The 22,463-nt window shown below is 44.7% G+C and overlaps 1 protein-coding gene across 1 annotated transcript in view; it reads left to right on the top strand.

Annotated features, from left to right (window-relative positions):
* LOC138665467 (E3 ubiquitin-protein ligase DTX4-like) overlaps positions 1-2,339 on the top strand; it is a 112,112-nt gene extending 109,773 nt beyond the window's left edge. Inside the window, exon 9 of the mRNA XM_069752980.1 lies at positions 1,374-2,339. Coding sequence (XP_069609081.1) covers positions 1,374-1,586 — 213 coding nt within the window. The 3' untranslated portion in view covers positions 1,587-2,339. The remainder of the gene's footprint in view (positions 1-1,373) is intronic.
* Positions 2,340-22,463: the final 20,124 nt, after the last annotated feature.

Raw genomic sequence — 22,463 nt, 5'->3', positions numbered from 1 at the left:
TCTGCACCAAAATGCTATCATCAAAAACGTCATCTCGGCACGCAAAAAATAAGCCCTCAACCGACCCCAGATCATGAAAAATGGAAACACTACGAGTATCGGAAAATGGCGCAATTTTTTTTTTTTTTTAGCAAAGTTTGGAATTTTTTTTCACCACGTAGGTAAAAAATAACCTAGTCATGTTAGGTGTCTATGAACTCGTAGTGACCTGGAGAATCATAATGGCAGGTTAGTTTTAGCATTTAGTGAACCTAGCAAAAAAGCCAAACAAAAAACAAGTGTGGGACTGCACTTTTTTTGCAATTTCACCGCACTTGGAATTTTGTTCCCGTTTTCTAGTACACAACATGCTAAAACCAATGATGTCGTTCAAAAGTACAACTCGTCCCGCAAAAAATAAGCCCTCACATGGCCAAATTGACGGAAAAATAAAAAAGTTATGGCTCTGGGAAGGAGGGGAGCGAAAAACGAACACGGAAAAACGAAAAATCCCAAGGTCATGAAGGGGTTAAAGGTGTTGTTGATGTTTGGTACAAAAGTTTGCAGTTACTCTATGTGACTGCAGACTGCTAAATCATGGCATTATTCCCCTTGCTAGTCTGAGGTCATGCGATTTGCATACGTGCAGTCATTTGCCTACTGGAATGTAAAAGTCATAAAAGTGAATTTAGAGGAGCCAGATGAGTCTAGTCAGCACATGACTTCAAGTATGCAAACTGCATACATGCCTAGCACGGGGTGAGTACTAGGGAATTGTGACTGCTTGCACACCGCACACTGCCACGATTTTGCACATAGTGTCTGCAGATATTTGTCCCAAAACCCCTTTAGGGGTTTGTTAAAGATAGAGAACTATCCTTAATCCATGGCAATAAGCCTATAATCACTAGGCATAATTGGCAGAATAATGTGTAAGAATAGAAGAAACAAGCCGAAAACTAAACAAAATATGATTTACGTGTTTATTACATTTTTAAGAGGTAGACTTCTTGTTTTAGGCAGCAATGCATCTTGAAATCCAAGTATTTAATGCAGCTCATTCCTATTGCCTCTGTGAGCATTGTTATCGTCGTTTGCCACCATTATAGGAAGGGAAGATGACTTGCGTTTAGGAATTCTGGTTGGCCTTGTTCTGTATTGATGTAGAGAGTCTGCACTATGCTTAGCATTAATGTTTTGTTTCTGGGCGAGTCAGAGCCAGGTGGTGGGGAATTTGCATGTTCTGACATTGCCCTTTCCTTGTGTTCGTATTCTTCCCAGTACTATTAGCTCTTCTGAACTGATAATAACACAATTCCTTAATATACTCACAAAGTGAAGCTTTTACCGTAAATCAATGTGGAGCTCTGATTCTGGTCTTTGTTTCCGTATAGGTTCTTCTTCTCCTGATAAAAGCTTGGGAAAGCCGTCTCCTTTTTCCTCTCCTTCCCTCACATCTCCCTGGTGTTCCAGACTCTGTGTCCATTTCTCGAATCCCCCTCAAGACAGAGTTTGGATCGAATGTAACTGGAAAAGGATTTCCAGACTCCCGGTATCTGGACAGAGTTTTGCATCAGCTTCAGGACTGGGGGGTGTCGGTGGACTGATCTGGTGGATCAAATGCCAGCACCATACCAGCATAGTTTGCTTTACGTCACTGCTGTGGTTACATTAACCAGTCATATCTCAAGTATTCAGTTGTCTGCTTTTAGTGCAGAACAGAGTATTTACATTTGTATATACAGTATATTTCTACCTTTTGTCTTTTTCTTCCTCGTAGTGTGGGTTCCTTGCAGGTTCTTCTACATTATTGTGTTTATATACCACTGATCAGAATTGTTTTTTAGCCGCTTTATAACAGTAAGTCCTGCATGGTACATATTTAATATGTGCTATGTATTTGTACATATATAATAGCATTATCATATAATGGTACACCATTTGGAAAAGTTGCTTAACGTCTTAAGCATTTCATATGATGATGTCAGCAATAATGAAACTACACTTTATTATCTCAATGTGCCATGTTAAAAAGTTTCTCCTATTTTTACAATATAAGGATCCAGGATGATGAATTTGTCACTGGGGAATTTTCTGTTGGGTCCACTTTAGTCAGCTGGAAGTAAACGACTTACGGAAGTAAAAACGAGTGGTACCTGAACAATGAGTGGCCTCATAAATATTAGAAAGTCTATGATCAGCTCTAGTCAAGTGTCATAAGACGGTAAAACCTGCAAAGAATCTATGTTTGTCTGTCTTCTGCTAGACCTCTTCCCATCTCTAGGAGATGCAGCTCATTGTACTTCACTTGCTTTGTTTGTCTAGAACAATAAAAATAAACAATGTTGACATACATAGTCTTACTCTGGAACTTTTATATATGGCAAGCTTAACCTAAAAAAGTAGATTATTCTTGTTTTATTTAAAGGGAACTTATTAAAGTTGCCCAAACCATGGCCAGCATGAATCAGTACCTGGCTGCATGACTGCAAGAGTGTTTCAGAGGAAATATATTTTTGAAGATCTACATACACACATGGGTGAGACCTGTCAATCAATCAGAACAGTGCGGAGATAGGCTGGACGAATCTTCTCACTTAGACCTCTGGACCATTTCAGAGAAAAATATATCTGGCTGCAATAATGAAGCCAGGCTCTGGTTTACGCTCTCCATGATTTGGGCAGCATGAATCGGCTGAAAGTTTCAGTCCAAGCCTGGCCTAATGTAATCAGGTGATTATCATGCAGCCTCCAATGCTTCATATCATTTATAGCTTCAACATATGCTTTAAAATGTATTCTGAAACTACATTGCTTTGCTGTGTTTTTTGTGTCTTTTTTTAATTAACTTAAGTATTTTGACATTTGTACTCATAGCTACTTTCTAAAGTCTAGTTGCCATTGTTAAAAAATAATAGTAGTTTAACATCGCCTTACTGTCAGAGATTGTTAAGTGCTAACAGTGTTACCCTACATATTATATTGATTTTAGTTGTATTTATTCTTCTAAAGCATAGATTTTTTCTTCTTAAAGCATTGTGGAAACTGTACGGAAGTGCACGCACTACAGCAGTCAGTCCGGCATTGGGGTTCTGCCTTTTCCTTTATGGAAAAAACTAAAATATTCATTTTTCTTCAATTTTTTTTTCTTTAACAGAAACTTATTTAAAAATAAAATTCTAAATCAGAATTTTGTGATGGAGTTTCCAAACTCTATAGGTACCTTCACACTGAGCGACTTTAGAACGATAACGATAGCGATCCGTGACGTTGCAGCGTCCTGGATAGCGATATCGTTGTGTTTGACATGCAGCAGCGATCAGGATCATGCTGTGAGATCGTTGGTCGGAGCTAGAGGGCCAGAACTTTATTTTGTCGCTGGATCACCCGCTGACATCGCTGAATCGGCGTGTGTGACGCCGATTCAGCGATGTCTTCACTTGTAACCAGGGTAAACATTGGGTTACTAAGCGCAGGGCCGCGCTTAGTAACCCGATGTTTACCCTGGTTACCATTGTAAATGTAAAAAAAAAAACACATACTCACATTCCGGTGCCTGTCACTTCCCCGGCGCCCGCTTCCCTGCACTCCTCCTGCATCCTGTGTCAGCGCCGGCCGGCCGTAAAGCAGAGCACAGCGGTGACGTCACCACTCTGCTTTACGGCCGGCGCTTACACAGGATGCAGGAGGAGTGCAGGGAAACGGACGCCTGGGACGTGACAGGCACCGGAATGTAAGTATGTAGTGTTTTTTTTTTTTGCATTTACAATGGTAACCAGGGTAAATGGATCTCCCCAGGAACAGGGCCATGGGTTCACTCGGTACCGGTCCTCTGCTGGCTCAGTTCTGGGGATGTCATGGTGGCTGGACCCGGTCCGTGACCCTGCTAAGGGGCGTCCAATAAAGGGTGATAGGAGTCTGTCAAGGTTTTGTGACGCCACCTGTGGTGTTCGGCCAGGGTGCCCGACGCTGCTTGGGGTCCGCAGGGGTGATGGAATGGCAGCTAGATGGTATACCTTCCCACAGGTGAAGTATGTCCCCAGGGCTTCCCAGTGATGTAGATGGCAATGGTGTGAGGTGCAGACAATAACGAGGACACAAGATTGCAGTCTCTTTACCTCTTTACTGAAGACTTCAGGATCCGCAATGCAGAGCACGTTTAACAGGGCTGTCTGAGACCGGCCGGTCCGATGGGCACATCCAGAGTTCCCTTTGCAGGTGGAAATCAGTGCCTACCACTAGCGCCTGTGTGTTGTAGTGCTACCTGTTGTGAGTTCTGTTTTTGGGCTCCCTCTGGTGGTTACTGATGGTACTGGGTGACTTGTCTTTCCTGGGTCTCTGGGTTCCACCTGTTCCATCAGGATATGGGAGTTTCCTATTTAACCTGGCTTTTCTGGCATTTCCTCGCCGGTTATCAATGTATCCAGTGTGTCTTGTTACCTTTGCTCCCTGCTCCTAGAACCTTCTGGTCAAGCTAAGTTTGGATTTTCCTGTTTTGGTGTTTTGCTTTATTTGGTTTTTTAGTCCAGCCTGCAGATATGTGATTCTTTGCTGCTGGTTGCTCTTGTGGGCTGAAATTGCTCCTCATGTACCATGAGTTGGCACATGAGTTCAAGTAATTTCAGGATGGTTTTTTGAAGGGTTTTTCGCTGACCGCGCAGTTCACTTTTGTATCCTCTGCTATCTAGCTTTAGCGGGCCTCATTTTGCTGAAACTGTTTTCATACTGCGTATGTGCTTTCCTCTCATTTCACCGTCATTATATGTGGGGGGCTGCTATTTCTGTGGGGTATTTCTCTGGAGGCAAGAGAGGTCTGTGTTTCTTCTAATAGGGGAAGTTAGATCTTCGGCTGGAGCGAGACGTCTAGGATCATCGTAGGCACGTTCCCCGGCTACTTTTATTTGTGTGTTAGGTTCAGGGTCGCGGTCAGCTCAGGTTCCATCGCCCTAGAGCTTGTTTGTATCTGTGCTTGTCCTTTAGTGATCCCCTGCCATTGGGATCATGACAGTATAACCGGCCCACAAAGTGTTAATTGTATTGGCTGAAGTAGGAGGATAAGTAGTCTGAGGAAGTTTTTTTTTTTTTTTTTCTCTTTCCCTCAGAGTTTGCTGCCTAGCCTTATTGCAGCCTGGCTACTTCCTCCTCCTCTTAATCTTTGAATGGCTCTGATCCCAGCTGTTTATCATGGACGTCCAGAGTTTGGCTTCCAGCCTGAATAATCTTGCCGCTAAGGTTCAAAATATACAGGATTTTGTTATACATGCTCCTATGTCTGAACCTAGAATTCCTGTCCCAGAGTTTTTTTCTGGAGATAGATCTCGTTTTCTGAATTTTAGGAACAATTGCAAGTTGTTTCTTTCTTTGAAATCTCGCTCCTCTGGAGACCCTGCTCAGCAAGTCAAGATTATTATATCTTTCCTGCGGGGTGACCCTCAGGATTGGGCATTTGGATTGGCACCAGGGGACCCTGCGTTGCTTAATGCGGATGCGTTTTTTCTGGCATTGGGTTTGCTCTATGAGGAACCTAACCAAGAGATTCAGGCTGAAAAAGCTTTGTTGGCCCTCTCTCAGGGGCAAGATGAAGCAGAAATTTATTGTCAAAAATTTCGGAAGTGGTCGGTGCTTACTCAGTGGAATGAGTGCGTACTGGCTGCAAGGTTCAGAGATGGCCTTTCTGAGGCCATTAAATATGTTATGGTGGGGTTCCCTGCGCCTGCTGGTCTGAATGAGTCTATGACTATGGCTATTCAGATTGATCGGCGTTTACGGGAGCGCAAACCTGTGCATCATTTGGCGGTGTCGTCTGAACCGTCACCTGAGATAATGCAATGTGATAGAATTCAGTCCAGAAGTGAACGGCAAAATTATAGGCGGAAAAAAAGGTTGTGCTTTTATTGTGGTGATTCAGCTCATGTTATATCAGCATGCTCTAAACGCACAAAAAAGGTTGATAAGTCTGTTGCCATTAGTACTTTACAGTCTAAGTTCATTCTGTCTGTGACTCTGATTTGTTCATTATCATCCATTTCCATCGATGCCTATGTGGATTCAGGCGCTGCCCTGAGTCTTATGGATTGGTCATTTGCCAATCGCTGTGGGTTTAGTCTGGAGCCTCTGGAAGTCCCTATTCCTTTGAAGGGAATTGACTCTACACCTTTGCCTATGAATAAACCTCAGTACTGGACACAAGTGACCATGCGTATGACTCCTGTTCATCAGGAGGTGATTCGCTTCCTGGTACTGTATAATTTACATGATGTTCTAGTACTTGGTCTGCCATGGTTACAAACTCATAATCCAGTCCTTGACTGGAAATCGATGTCTGTGTTAAGCTGGGGTTGTCAGGGGGGTCATGATGATGCACCTCCGATTTCTATCGCTTCATCTACTCCTTCTGAGATTCCTGTGTTTTTGTCTGACTATCGGGATGTTTTTGAGGAGCCTAAGCTCAGTTCGCTTCCTCCTCACAGGGATTGCGATTGTGCTATAAATTTAATTCCAGGCAGTAAATTTCCTAAAGGTCGTTTGTTCAATCTGTCAGTGCCAGAGCATACTGCTATGCGGGATTATGTTAAGGAGTCCTTGAAAAAGGGACATATCCGTCCATCTTTGTCCCCTTTGGGAGCAGGTTTTTTTTTCGTGGCCAAAAAAGATGGTTCCTTGAGGCCTTGTATAGATTATCGTCTTTTGAATAATATTACCGTAAAATATCAGTATCCTTTGCCATTGTTGACTGATTTGTTTGCTCGCATTAAGGGGGCTAAATGGTTCACTAAGATTGATCTTCGGGGTGCGTATAATCTTATACGAATAAAGCAAGGTGATGAGTGGAAAACCGCATTTAATACGCCTGAGGGCCATTTTGAGTATTTGGTAATGCCTTTCGGACTTTCTAATGCTCCTTCAGTCTTCCAGTCCTTTATGCACGATATTTTCCGTGAATATCTGGATAAATTTATGATTGTGTATTTGGATGATATTTTGTTTTTTTCTGATGACTGGGAGTCTCATGTTCAGCAGGTCAGGAAGGTGTTTCAGGTCCTGCGGGCCAATTCCTTGTTTGTAAAAGGCTCAAAGTGTCTCTTTGGAGTCCAGAAGATTTCTTTCTTGGGGTATATTTTTTCCCCTTCTACTATTGAGATGGATCCCGTCAAGGTTCAGGCTATTTGTGACTGGACGCAGCCTACATCTCTTAAGAGTCTGCAGAAGTTCTTGGGCTTTGCTAATTTCTATCGTCGTTTTATAACTAATTTTTCTAGTGTTGTTAAGCCTTTGACGGATTTGACTAAGAAGGGTGCTGATGTTGCTAATTGGTCTCCTGCGGCTGTGGAGGCCTTTCAGGAACTTAAGTGCCGGTTTTCTTCTGCTCCTGTGTTGCGTCAGCCAGATGTTTCTCTCCCTTTTCAGGTTGAGGTTGATGCTTCCGAGATTGGAGCGGGGGCGGTTTTGTCACAGAGAAGCTCCGATGGCTCAGTGATGAAGCCATGCGCGTTTTTTTCTAGAAAGTTTTCGCCGGCTGAGCGGAATTATGATGTTGGTAATCGGGAACTTTTGGCCATGAAGTGGGCATTTGAGGAGTGGCGTCATTGGCTAGAGGGTGCTAGACATCGTGTGGTGGTCTTGACTGATCACAAAAATTTGATTTACCTTGAGTCTGCCAGGCGTCTGAATCCTAGACAGGCTCGTTGGTCACTGTTTTTCTCTCGTTTCAATTTTGTGGTTTCATACCTGCCAGGTTCAAAGAATGTGAAGGCGGATGCTCTTTCTAGGAGTTTTGTGCCTGACTCCCTTGGAAATTCTGAGCCCTCTGGTATCCTTAGGGATGGGGTGATTTTGTCTGCTGTCTCCCCAGACTTGCGACGTGCTTTGCAGGAGTTTCAGGCGGGTAAACCTGATCGTTGTCCGCCTGAGAGACTGTTTGTTCCGGATAATTGGACCAGTAGAGTCATCTCCGAGGTCCATTCTTCTGCGTTGGCAGGTCATCCTGGAATATTTGGTACTAGAGACTTGGTGGCCAGGTCTTTTTGGTGGCCTTCCTTGTCGAGGGATGTGCGTTCTTTTGTGCAGTCTTGTGAGGTTTGTGCTCCGGCTAAGCCTTGCTGTTCTCGGGCCAGTGGATTGTTGTCACCTTTGCCTATCCCGAAGAGGCCTTGGACGCACATTTCCATGGACTTTATTTCGGATCTCCCTGTCTCTCAAAAAATGTCCGTCATCTGGGTTGTGTGTGATCGCTTTTCTAAAATGGTTCATCTGGTACCCTTGCCTAAGTTACCTTCCTCCTCTGAGTTGGTCCCTCTGTTTTTTCAGAATGTGGTTCGTTTGCATGGGATTCCTGAGAACATCGTTTCTGACAGGGGATCCCAGTTTGTGTCTAGATTTTGGCGGACGTTCTGTGCTAAGATGGGCATTGATTTGTCCTTTTCGTCTGCATTCCATCCTCAGACGAATGGCCAGACTGAACGAACTAATCAGACCTTGGAAACTTATTTAAGGTGTTTTGTTTCTGCTGATCAGGATGACTGGGTTACCTTTTTGCCGCTGGCCGAGTTTGCCCTTACTAATCGGGCTAGTTCTGCTACCTTGGTTTCTCCTTTCTTTTGTAATTCGGGGTTTCATCCTCGTTTTTCCTCTGGTCAGGTGGAACCTTCTGATTGTCCTGGAGTGGACATGGTGGTGGATAGGTTGCATCGGATTTGGAGTCATGTGGTGGACAATTTGAAGTCGTCCCAGGAGAAGGCTCAGCAGTTTGCTAATCGCCGTCGCCGCGTGGGTCCTCGACTTCTTGTTGGGGACTTGGTGTGGTTGTCTTCTCGTTTTGTTCCTATGAAGGTCTCTTCTCCTAAGTTCAAGCCTCGGTTCATCGGTCCCTATAGGATCTTGGAAATTCTTAACCCTGTGTCGTTTCGTTTGGATCTCCCGGCATCGTTTGCTATTCATAATGTGTTCCATCGGTCGTTGTTGCGGAAGTATGAGGTACCTGTTGTTCCTTCGCTTGAGCCTCCTGCTCCAGTGCTGGTGGAGGGAGAATTGGAGTATGTTGTGGAGAAGATCTTGGATTCTCGTGTTTCCAGACGGAAACTCCAGTATTTGGTCAAGTGGAAGGGTTATGGTCAGGAGGATAATTCTTGGGTGGTTGCCTCGGATGTTCATGCTGATGATGATTTGGTTCGCGCTTTTCATAGGGCTCATCCTGGTCGCTCTGGTGGTTCTCGTGAGGGTTCGGTGACCCCTCCTCAAGGGGGGGGTACTGTTGTGAGTTCTGTTTTTGGGCTCCCTCTGGTGGTTACTGATGGTACTGGGTGACTTGTCTTTCCTGGGTCTCTGGGTTCCACCTGTTCCATCAGGATATGGGAGTTTCCTATTTAACCTGGCTTTGCTGGCATTTCCTCGCCGGTTATCAATGTATCCAGTGTGTCTTGTTACCTCTGCTCCCTGCTCCTAGAACCTTCTGGTCAAACTAAGTTTGGATTTTCCTGTTTTGGTGTTTTGCTTTATTTGGTTTTTTAGTCCAGCCTGCAGATATGTGATTCTTTGCTGCTGGTTGCTCTTGTGGGCTGAAATTGCTCCTCATGTACCATGAGTTGGCACATGAGTTCAAGTAATTTCAGGATGGTTTTTTGAAGGGTTTTTCGCTGACCGCGCAGTTCACTTTTGTATCCTCTGCTATCTAGCTTTAGCGGGCCTCATTTTGCTGAAACTGTTTTCATACTGCGTATGTGCTTTCCTCTCATTTCACCGTCATTATATGTGGGGGGCTGCTATTTCTGTGGGGTATTTCTCTGGAGGCAAGAGAGGTCTGTGTTTCTTCTAATAGGGGAAGTTAGATCTTCGGCTGGAGCGAGACGTCTAGGATCATCGTAGGCACGTTCCCCGGCTACTTTTATTTGTGTGTTAGGTTCAGGGTCGCGGTCAGCTCAGGTTCCATCGCCCTAGAGCTTGTTTGTATCTGTGCTTGTCCTTTAGTGATCTCCTGCCATTGGGATCATGACAGCTACCCTGCTGAGCATTCGGAATAGTCCTCACAACTTCTGTTCTCGTTCGTTCTTTCTAATTCTCTCTCTCTTGTTCCAGATGTGACTAGTTTCTCGTCCCCCAGATATGTTATGGCTAGGATGCACCCGTATGACGGGAAGGCTCGGAGCTCTTCCGGGACCCTAGAGACGCCCCTCTCCACGCGTTGCCCCCGATGTCTTCGTAGGAAATTTAAGGTAGACAGCCAACCTATAATTAACTGTCCTGCGGAGTTCGAAGTAAGGCCTAGAGTCAGTTACTTCCGCGGTGTTCCGGCCACCGGCTACGCGCCTCAGTAGGATGTTGCCTCGGTCTTACGGCACGACTCCTACTGGCTCTCCTTTGTGCTTGATCTCGTTTCTCACTGTTCCACAATACCCTTCGCTTCGTGTCTCTTTCTTAGGATAACGCCGCAAGGTAGTGCAGGCGCGGTTCCGTAACGTTCTGCTCTGTTCGCTAGGTACCTGCCAGGTTCCCACACCCGACAGGGACCCCTGTTGTGAATTCAGCTTTTGGGCTCCCTCCGGTGGTTGTAGAGGGTAATGCAGTTGTGTCTGGACCGCAGGAGTGGACAGGTGTATCTACTAATTGCAAAACTGACTGGGGTATATAGCTTTGCTGGATCCTTTAGTCAGTTCCAGTTGTCCATTGTTCTTGAAGGATTCACTTCCCTGCTGGTCTCTCCAGTTTGCTGTGTTTTTCTACAAAGATAAGTCCTGGCTTTGTTTTTGCTGTCCACCTGCAGTGGACCTTATAGTTCTGTGCATTTTCATGTTTTTGTCTTGCCCAGCTTGGTCTGTGAAGGATTTTTTATTTCCGATCTTCCTGTTTCCCAAAGAATGTCGGTTATCTGGGTTGTCTGTGACCGATTTTCTAAGATGGTTCATTTGGTGCCTTTGCCTAAATTGCCTTCTTCTTCTGATTTAGTTCCATTGTTTTTTCAGCATGTGGTCCATTTGCATGGTATTCCGGACAATATTGTGTCCGACAGAGGTTCCCAGTTTGTTTCCAGGTTTTGGCGGGCCTTTTGTGCCAAGCTGGGCATTGATTTGTCTTTTTCCTCTGCATTTCATCCTCAGACAAATGGCCAGACTGAGCGAACTAATCAGACCTTGGAGACCTATTTGAGATGCTTTGTGTCTGCTGATCAGGATGATTGGGTGGCTTTTTTGCCATTGGCCGAGTTTGCCCTTAATAATCGGGCTAGTTCGGCTACTTTGGTTTTGCCTTTTTTTTGTAATTTTGGTTTTCATCCTTGTTTTTCTTCTGGGCAGGTTGAGCCTTCTGACCTTCCTGGTGTGGATTCTGTGGTCGACAGGTTGCAGCAGATTTGAGCTTGTGTGGTGGACAATTTGGTGCTGTCTCAGGAGGAGGCTCAGCGTTTTGCTAACCGTCGTCGGTGTGTTGGTTCCTGGCTTCGGGTTGGTGATCTGGTTTGGTTATCTTCCCGTCATGTTCCTATGAAGGTTTCTTCCCCTAAGTTTAAGCCTCGATTTATTGGTCCTTATAGGATTTCTGAGATTATTAATCCGGTGTCCTTTCGCCTGGCGCTTCCGGCCTCTTTTGCTATTCATAATGTCTTCCATAGATCTTTGTTGCGGAAATATGTGGAGCCCGTTGTTCCCTCTGTTGATCCTCCGGCCCCTGTATTGGTCGATGGGGAGTTGGAATATGTTGTTGAGAAGATTTTGGATTCCCGTTTTTCGAGGCGGAAGCTTCAGTACCTTGTCAAGTGGAAGGGTTATGGACAGGAGGATAATTCTTGGGTTTCTGCCTCTGATGTCCATGCCGTTGATTTGGTTCGTGCCTTTCATCGGGCTCATCCTGATCGGCATGGGGGCTCTGGTGAGGGTTCGGTGACCCCTCCTCAAGGGGGGGGGTACTGTTGTGAATTCAGCTTTTGGGCTCCCTTTGGTGGTTGTAGAGGGTAATGCAGTTGTGCCTGGAACGCAGGAGTGGACAGGTGTATCTACTAATTGCAAAACTGACTGGGGTATATAGCTTTGCTGGATCCTTTAGTCAGTGCCAGTTGTCCATTGTTCTTGAAGGATTCACTTCCCTGCTGGTCTCTCCAGTTTGCTGTGTTTTTCTACAAAGATAAGTCCTGGCTTTGCTTTTGCTGTCCACCTGCAGTGGACCTTATAGTTCTGTGCATTTTCATGTTTTTGTCTTGCCCAGCTTGGTCTGTGAAGGATTTTTTGCAGCCTAGCTATTTCTCTAGAGATGCAGATATACCCCCCATGTCTTTAGTCAGATGTGGTGATTCGTATTTTCTGTGGTGGATATTTTCTAGTGTTTTTATACTGACCACATAGTACTCTGTTCTATTCTTTCTTTTTAGCTAGTATGGCCTCCTATGCTAAAATCTGATTTCATATCTACGTAGGTTAGTAGTGTAGCATCGGGTGGTTTCGTCAAACTCAATCTGATAGGTGGAAACGCCCCTATCAAAGTGTATCAAAGTGTGTAACCCCGCCCCTCCCCTGTCTGACAGCTGGTAGCCAGCTGTCCCTCCTTGGCTGACTTCCCCTTTTGATATAGTTTGATATAGTTTGATATTATCCTCACGTATTTGTTTTATATTAGATTTTCTTAATTTGTTTTTATTTTATAACCTATTAGACTTTCATATTATATGTTATTCATCATCATTAACACACCCAGCTGTTTATTTGTGTCTCTACTAACCATTAACTAAATGATGGTCTTCTCATTACAAGAACTATTTCTTACGTAAACACAGGATTCTCATTTACTCAAACAGGAAATCCACACAGTTTAACTAATTGCTACCAGCTGTCCCTCCTTGGCTGATTCCCCTTTTGTTATAGTTTGATATTGTTTGATATAATTCCAGTATTTGTTTTATATTAGATTTTCTTAATTTGTTTTATTTTATATCCTATTAGATTTTCATATTATATGTATGCTGCTGTAGCTGCTATGAGTATCAGGGCATTGTGTTTTATTCATGTTTTATAACACACCATGCCATTTTATATATTTTATATATTTTATATGCTAGTCGTGGTTTATAACACACCATGCCGTTTTATATATTTTTTATCCTAGTCGTGTATTTATTTGACACTGTGATTCTCATTTTTACACGTGGTTTATAACACCATTCTCATTATATGGGACATATTATATATATGGCCCATGTTACAACACCCGCAAGTATGAAGCGGTGTGTTTTATACGTTTATAAAAGCAAAGACCCGATATTGTAAAAATTTAAAGATTTTATTGATACAAAATAAATACATCTCAAAGACATTTCAATACTATAAAAATTCTTACAGAATATAAAAAGTAAAAGCATTAAATAGTACAATGAACATACATCATTACACTTCTTACAAAATAATTAATATAGCGTTACAAGGCGCGTACAGCATTTATCCAGTACATTCTTTACATCGTGAGCCACATGGTTTGTAGCATCAGTAGAGACCTTTTTTTAGGTAGCAGAGTGCCGCGTGTGGTACCTAATGACGGGGAATGTAAAGATTGAATTGTACGAGGCGATGGAGCTAGCTTCTACGGTGTAGATACAGCGTGTGTCTCACTGCTGGAAATTTTTAATTCATCTAAAAGCTTCCTAGTAGCGGGGTTACCCACAACTGTAGACGGCATATTTAGCTCGGCCATAGCCTGCATAAATGAATCCCAACCCGGAGGTAAATTTCTGCTGTTCAGAGCATGACTGAACAAATACGTGAGGATAATATCAAACTATATCAAACTATATCAAAAGGGGAAGTCAGCCAAGGAGGGACAGCTGGCTACCAGCTGTCAGACAGGGGTGGGGCGGGGTCAGATTGAGTTTGACGAAACCACCTGATGCTACACTATTATTATTTCCCTCTTCTCTCACACTCAATATTTGTGGGGGGCTATCTATCCTTTGGGGATTTTCTCTGAGGCAAGATAGGTTTCCTGTTTCTGTCTTTAGGGGTAGTTAGATCTTAGGCTGTGTCGAGGGGTCTAGGGAGCGTTAGGTACCCCCCACGGCTACTTTTAGTTGCGCTGCTAGGTTCAGGGTTTGCGGTCAGTACAGGGACCACCTTCTCCAGTGTACGTCTCATGGTGCTCCAAGGCCACCAGATCATAACAGACCCCCCTGTGTCTTCTCCCTGCAACACCCCCTGCCACGGGATGTTTCCTGAATCCAACCCAGTCAGCTTCTGACTAACTTCCTACCCAACCCCTAGTTTTACCAGTGTGAGGAATGGCCCAATAAATAAAGCCTTTTTCTTCCCCTAGTAGCCGGAGTGTGAAGTGTAATGTGTGCTGGTGATACCTGGTCAGTAGAATTCCTTCAGTGCCATCAGACGTACCATCACTCCCCTTAGCGGCAGAGTGTCATACTGCAACGACCAGGTCTCTGGGGCGCTGCATTTCCCCCCCGGTTAAATCCAGTACTCCTGGACTGGGAAGAAGAACAACAATACATATCAGCAAATGACATACAAAATTTGAAATGCTTGAAACAAGGAAATATAACAAGGCTTCCCTCTATGGGAGCTGAGGACACTTGAACGTTACAAACAAAAACAAGGTTAAATATTTTTAAATAACATTCTGACTATAAATAACTTCTAGTACCCTGCCGGGTATTCTACTAAGTGCAAATTCTGAACAATAATTTAACTTTTCCTTTAAGAGTGTATAGCTAAACCCACTAAAGGCCTACTATAAAATACTATAAAATAACTCAACTTTTTCTTTCTCTTCATTCTAGCGTCACCAATGCAGGACCGCCTAGCTCCTTGGCTGGGCCTACTGTCATTGTCTCTCTTTCAGTAACCAACTATTGTTCTACAGTTCTCAGGAGGACTCTCTCCCTAACCCCCACAGGTTCACTTTCGACCTTTCCTGTCCTCAATCTCTAGCAACATTATTAAACTTTTCGGAATCACAGCTTTATTAACATTTTAACTTTTCTTAAGGCAACATGCGAACATTCCCTTTAAGAGGGAACCAAGTCTCTCTGAGGTGGTGCAGATTCTCTCTGTCTGCAAGTCCAACGAAAGTAAGACCCTCTGCGCTGTATTCCAAACATTATCTTCGCAAAGTCTTCTTTCAATGTAAAACCAGTAGGGAGCACCTTTAAGAAGGTGCAAACTATGTACAAAACAGTTTTGGAATCATTCACTGTTCATGATCCGGCAGTCTTTGGAAACAATGATAACTTGTGCAAAGTAGAAAAAGAAGAAATGTAAAACAATAGGGATCCTGGGTCAACAAAGGGATCCCTTTAAGAAATAACCCTGGACGGGTTTAAAGTAGCAGTTTCAAGATAAAGAGTTAACTATGTACATTTTCAGGTTTTCGAGGTTTATTTCTATAGTAGATTACAAGGCATCAATCGGTGTCGAACACTTCCTGACCGTGGAAGCTCTGGTTCCGTGTTCCCGCCTGATGCGGTGTCAGTATCATGGGTTCGTCTCTCAGGTGCGGCCAGGTCACCCGGTGTCTGGATCCGAATATCAGCTTTGGTTGCCAGTTCAGTAGCGGCGATAATGCACACTGTGGTGATAGGGATGGAGTTCGTCAAATCAGGGTTAGTCGTAGTCAGGACAGCAGGTGGCGCCACTGCCGGCTCGCATCGTTGGATGTTCCGAGCGCACCATCCTTGCGCACTCCGATGGCGGGTGTACGTCACCTGGTCCCCTCTATGCAGCAGCTGATTATCACATCTGTTGCGGAACGGGGTCTTCACGTTGTAGCTAGTAAAGGAGACTTCCGTCGGTAGTCCTAGTTCCTGTATATAGCCCCAACCCCGCTTCGGGTGAAAGGCTAGCACAGTCCCCTGCTTACCGGACTCCCTTTACTGCGTTCTGTCTTTGGTCCTTGTACTTTCGGTGGGTCACTTTGTTCTATCTCTTTTCGGTCTTTCCAGTGTAAAACTAAGCATTGTTTATATTGTTCCCAAGTGAGCGCAGCGATGCTGAGGCCCTCCTGCCTGGTTCCGTCTGGCCCAATCCTTGGGGTATCCCATTGGAAGATCATCCCCTCTGAGCTTACATCCAGTGGTTTCCCCATAGTTGTCGGTAGCGGGGGCACCAGCTTCTCCATAGTGCCGGGGGCTATAACCACCAGCTCAGGGGCAAGGACTCGGTCACTGTCGGAACGGGGAGCGGTCACGGGAGCAGGATCGGTCACGGGAGCAGGATCGGTCAGGAGAGCAGGGGCGTTTTCCATACCTCCGTCTGATGTGGTTCCATCGATGCCGGTCGGTTCCATTGAAAAGGACGCTGGAGTCGGCTGCGGACCGCGGTTCTCCCGGCGCGGCCCTCAGTGACGGCTCCGACCTCCATTGCTTCACACCGGCTGGCTCCACGCTCGGGATAGGCTGGCTCGGCTCCTCCGCCCGCGGCTCCAAGAAGTCTGGACCCTCCAGCCACGGCAGATTCGAGTCCGGGTCCACCTCCGACTGACGGGGACAGACCAGGATCACTCCTTCGTCGTTTGGGTATCCGCTGGTCGTCATCCCCACTCCGGGATCTGCGATGGCACGTACACGCGGTTCCTCCATTTTCTGGGGGTGGAGCTCCTTCTTGTCTTGGTTCCCGCCGTTGCAAATCAGGGGGCGGTTCTCCGCTGCTTTGGGGCAGATCGTCCTCCCGCAACAGCAATCGGAGGGGGCGGTCAGCACTTCTGGCGCAACTTTGATAGTCTCCTCCCATGGCACGCTCTCCTTCTTCCCCTGCGCTTCTCGTGGCGCTGCAATGGCGGCGGTTTTGGCGGGAATCTTGCGGCAGGTAGCAATACACAGTCTTTGCAATAAATCACAGTCTAAACATGTTTCTATCACAGTTCCAAGGTACACATGACCTGCTTCTCAGGCTTAAGTACGATCCTGTTTGTGACGCCAAGTTGGATCGCCCCCAGACACAGGGCCCCGGGTTCACTCGGTACCGGTCCTCTGCTGGCTCAGTTCTGGGGATGTCATGGTGGCTGGACCCGGTCCGTGACCCTGCTAAGGGGCGTCCAATAAAGGGTGATAGGAGTCTGTCAAGGTTTCGTGACGCCACCTGTGGTGTTCGGTCAGGGTGACCGACGCTGCTTGGGGTCCGCTGGGGTGATGGAATGGCAGCTAGATGGTATACCTTCCCACAGGTGAAGTATGTCCCCAGGGCTTCCCAGTGATGTAGATGGCGATGGTGTGAGGTACAGACAATAACGAGGACACAAGGTTGCAGTCTCTTTACCTCTTTACTGAAGACTTCAGGATCCGCAATCCAGAGCACGTTTAACAGGGCTGTCTGAGACCGGCCGATCCGATGGGCACATCCAGAGTTCCCTTTGCAGGTGGAAATCAGTGCCTTCCACTAGCGCCTGTGTGTTGTAGTGCTACCCTGCTGAGCATTCGGAATAGTCCTCACAACTTGTGAGTGTAATGTGTGCTGGTGATACCTGGTCAGTAGAATTCCTTCAGTACCATCAGACGTACCATCACTCCCCTTGGTGGCAGAGTGTCATACTGCAACGACCATATCTCTGGGGCGCTGCATAAACATCGGTTTACTAAGCGCGGCCCTGCCCTTAGTAACCCAATGTTTACCCTGGTTACCAGGGGACTTCGGCATCGTTGGTCGCTGGAGAGCTGTCTGTGTGACAGCTCTCCAGCGACCACACAACGACGAAACAGCGATGCTGCAGCGATCGACATCGTTGTCTATATCGCTGCAGCGTCGCTTAATGTGACAGTACCTTAAAGGGACACTGTCACATGAATTTGGAGGGAACAATCTTCAGCCATGGAGGCGGGGTTTTGGGGTTTTTGATTCACCCTTTCCTTGCCCGCTGGCTGCATGCTGGCTGCAATATTGGATTGAAGTTCATTCTCTGTCCTCCGTTGTACACGCCTGCACATGGCAATCTTGCCTCGCGCAGGCGTGTACTATGAAGGACAGAGAATGAACTTCAATCCAATATTGCAGCCAGCATGCAGCCAGTGGGTAAGGAAACGGTGAATCAAAAACCCCAAAACCCCGCCTCCATGGCTGAAGATTGTTCCCTCCAAATTCAGGTGACAGTGTCCCTTTAAGACCCAAGCCTGTTGATGACAGATAACAAGAGATAAAGGTCACTTCAGAATTTCTCCTGTCAGTGGTACTCCCTGTGGGTTTTGGCAGTTCCTGGGCAGTAAGCCATACCACATACCATATTTTGCGGATTATAAGACGCTCCAGAATATAAGATGCAACCCAAATTTTGAGAAAAATAGGAAAAAAAATGTTTTAATAAAATGGTGCTGCTTCTTATAATCCATGCGTCTTATTGCTTACCGGGGGTGGTGGCTGCGGTAAAGCGGGGTCCCAGGGTCACTACTGAGGGAGGCAAGAGTGGAGCATTGTTGCAGGCCGCAGGCTGGGATGAAGGATTGTTAAGCGCTGAGATCTCATCTCCCGAGATCTTGGTGCCAAGATCACCATCTGTGCATGCGCTGCCCCCCGCGCCCATTTTACCAGAGTCCTCCGCATACTAAACCATGTAAGTGCGGGGGCTCTGGGCTTTCACAAAATGTCGGCAGAGCCCCCTCAGCACTGAACACCTGCAGCAGCGCACATTCGAATACCCCCTCATCCCAGCCTGCGGCCTGCAGCAACACTCCACTCTTGCCTCCTCCAGCAGCGACCCTGGAACCCTGCTTCACCGCGGCCGGTAAGGAATATTTTTATTATAAGACGCACCCCAATTTCCCCCCCAAAAAAGTGCGTGTTATAATCCGAAAAATACGGTACCGATGACCACTGATTTTGAACTATTGCCATATCCAATTTATTTGCCATTACATTTTATTGTTCATCTTGCCAATGGTGGATGGTGATTATATTTTTTTTTAACTATGCTATCACATGTCTTGTTGTAATTCAAGACTAAATATTGTAGTCACTGACAACATTTTAATGTTACACTGTTTCTTAGATACACAATGCTGTTCGACATTTTCATACATAAAAGATACAGGTAAAATTCATGGGTACCATATGTGTTCATTCTTCATTGCCATTGCCTGATGACTTGCAGATAGGGTTACTTCTAGGTGAAATCTTTGTGTGCCTTCTCTTCAAATGTTGAGATTATTTTTTGTAATGCTGTAAGCCAGAAGTTACCACCAATGTACTCATTTGGCCTTTTTTACCATTATTATGTACAATTTTATTGCATTTTTTTTGCTGGTCAGTAAAATATTTTTAAATTTTTTTCGTCTTGAAATTTGAAAATAAATATAGATCTACTTTATTTTGTCCACAGATTATAGAAATCCTAATGTTAAGCATAATTAACAAATAACTAAGAGGTAGGGAAATATTTCCTGAATTGTTTGTATGATGTAGCAGTCAGTGCACTTGTATTTAGGAAGTAGCATTACACTGTACATTTGAGATGTAAATATTTCTAGAATTAAAAAAAATATAAAAAAAAAATTGACTGATTTAATTATTTTTTTCTCTGCTCTAAAAGTACCAGAACTTACTGGCTACTGTTGAAGAATAGACATATAAGAGTTTTTTCCTGCTTTTTATTCATAGGAATCAAATACAAGCGATGGCTGTGGTGTGCCAAGTGTAAAAGCTTCAAAGGGAATCTATCAGTAGGATCAATGCCCCCTTTCATTTAAAATTGCCTCTGAAGGCAGATTCTCAGGGAGATCTCTGTCCAACCCATAGATCTTAACAGCTCTTTTACATATTAAGAAAAAATATGGATTTCTCTACAATAACATATTGGATTGCAGATTCTAGCTGCTATGTTGTCTGTACCCATGTTTTCATTTCATATGTGCAAAATGTTTCCTAATGGTGAAAGGTCTGAGCTGCAGGCGACCAGTTCCTCAGCAGAAATGTTCTGAGAAGCCATACTGTTGTACTGGATGGAGTAGGTGGTTTAGCACTGTCTTGCTGAAATGTGAAAGGCCTTCCCTGATGTTGTCTGGATGGAGTATAAACTGTTCTAAAGCCTCCCATATAATGCTCACCATCGATACTGCCTTTCAAGATGTGTAAGCTGCCCATGCCATAGGCACTAATGTAGCCCTATACCATCAGAGATGCAGGCTTTTGAACTGATAACAAGCTGGATGGCCCCTCTCATCTTGAGTCTACAGCAGTGCTCCCCAACTCTGGTCCTCAAGAGCCACCAACAGGTCATGTTTTCAGGATTTCCTTAGTATCGCACAGGTGATTGAATGCTTGCCTGTCCAGGTGATGCAATTCTCACCTGTGCAATACTAAGGAAATCCTGAAAACAAGACCTGTTGGTGGCTCTTGAGGACCGGAGTTGGGGACCACTGGTCTACAGGATGCAGCATCAAGGGCGGACAGTGGGGAAAATAGGTATTTGATACACTGCTGATCTTGTATGGAGCCCAAGACCGAGGCAGATTAACTGTCATCTTGTGTTTCTTTCGTTTAATAATTGTGCCAACGGTTGTTGCCTTTTCACAAAGCTGCTTACTTATAGGCCTGTAGCCCATCCCAGCATTGCACAGGTCTACAATTTTGTCTCTGGTGTCCTTAGATAGCTCTTTGGTCTTGGCCATGGTGGAGAGGTTGGAGTGTAAATGATTGTGTGGAGAGGTTTTTTTATACAGGTAACGAGTTCAAACAGGTGCAATTAATACAGGTAATAAGTGCATAGTAGGAATGCTTAACTGACAGGTCTGATAGCCAAAATACTTGCTGGTTGGTAGGTGATCAAATACTTATTTCAGGCAATAAAATGCAATTTAATTATTTAAAAATCATACAATGTGATGTGATTTTCTGGTTGTTATTTTAAGATTCTGTCTCTCACAGTTGAAGTGTACTTACAATAAAAATTATAGACCTCTCCATTCTTTGTAGATGGGAAAACTTGCAAAATCGACAGTGTATCAAATACTAATTTTCCCCACCGTACATAGAAATCATGGGGCCCTATAGAAGAAGTTCTATTTGGACACTCCCAACAAAAAAATTTTTCGCTTGCCAGAGAAGAGCATATGTCACAACTTTAGAGTCCTTACAAAGTAATTTTCCTTCTACCCCTACTGAAGCCTAGATTTCCCTTAATTTGAAACCATAAAGTATGAGGCCAATAAAAGTGCCACACAAACACTATATGATACCCCCAAAGTGAATTCCTCAACAGCACCCTCTATGCGCACAGTATGATGACCCTACTATATCCCTTAACTCACCCTTCAAAGTATGGTGACCCTCAGCACAGTGTGATCCTCCCAACTGTGACCCCCATATAGCCCTCTATGCAGTGTAATGGGCCTACATACAGTATAATAGTTCCATAACTCACAACACTGTAAAATGGCTAGGTCTCCAAACAGTATAATGGCCCCAACACAGCTCTCCTCACAGTATAATGGACCCCACACAAACCTCCCCGCTGTATAATTGCTTGCATACAGTGTAATGGCACCAACGTAGCTCTCTCTAAAGTATAAAGGCTCGCACATAGCCCTCCAAATATTATAATGCCCCCCACATCGCCCTTCATATAGTAAAATGGGCCACATAGTCCTCCATATAGTATACTGTACCCCATGATCCTCCATATAGTATAATGCGCCCCATAGTCATCCATATAGCATAATGCACTCCACAGGGTTTTCCATATAGCATAATGCACCACATAGTCCTCCATACAGTATAATGCACCCCATAGTCTTCCATATAGTATAATGCTCCCCCAATAGTGAACCTTGTAGTATAATGCAGGGGTGTCAAACTGCATTCCTCGAGGGCCGCAAACCATGTGTGTTTTCAAGATTTCCTTAGCATTGCACAAGGTGCTGCAATCATTATGTGTGTAGGTGATTAAATTATCACCTGTGCAGTACAAGGAAATCCTGAAAACATGACCTGTTTGCAGCCCTCGAGGAATGCAGTTTGACACCCCTGGTATAATGCACTCCAAAAAGTCCACCATATACTGTAAGTATCATGCATTCTCCATAGTCCTCCATGTAGTATAATCAACTCCCCATAGTCCTCCATATAGTATAATGTACTCCCCCATATAATATAATGCACTCCTCATAGTCCTCCATATAGTATGATGCACTCTCCATAGTCCTCCTTACAGTATAATGCACTCCCCATATTCCACAATATGGTATAATGCACTCCCAATAGTCCTACATGTAATATAATGCACTCCCCATAGTTCTCCATAAAGTATAATGCACTCCCTATAGTCCTTCATACAGTATTATGACTAGAGATGAGCGAACCTATCAAGGTTTGGTTCAGCAATGCTCCCCATTGAATTCAATGAGAGACAAAACCAAACGTACAGACAACACCTTAAAGGGGGACAGACAGCTTCCAAAGCAGCTCAAATTAGGGGCAGACACCAGGAAAAGTGGCATCAATTGAATACAAATAATAAAATTGTGCAGCATAGTTGCATGGGACAGGGCTTGGATCAGCATTTCTATCTGAAACATTGATCAGTAA

Source organism: Ranitomeya imitator, chromosome 2, assembly GCF_032444005.1.
Source record: "Ranitomeya imitator isolate aRanImi1 chromosome 2, aRanImi1.pri, whole genome shotgun sequence".
Classification (NCBI taxonomy): Eukaryota; Metazoa; Chordata; class Amphibia; order Anura; family Dendrobatidae; genus Ranitomeya; species Ranitomeya imitator.
The sequence above is the reverse complement of the archived record's forward strand: the minus strand, read 5'-3'. Positions and strand labels throughout refer to the sequence as shown.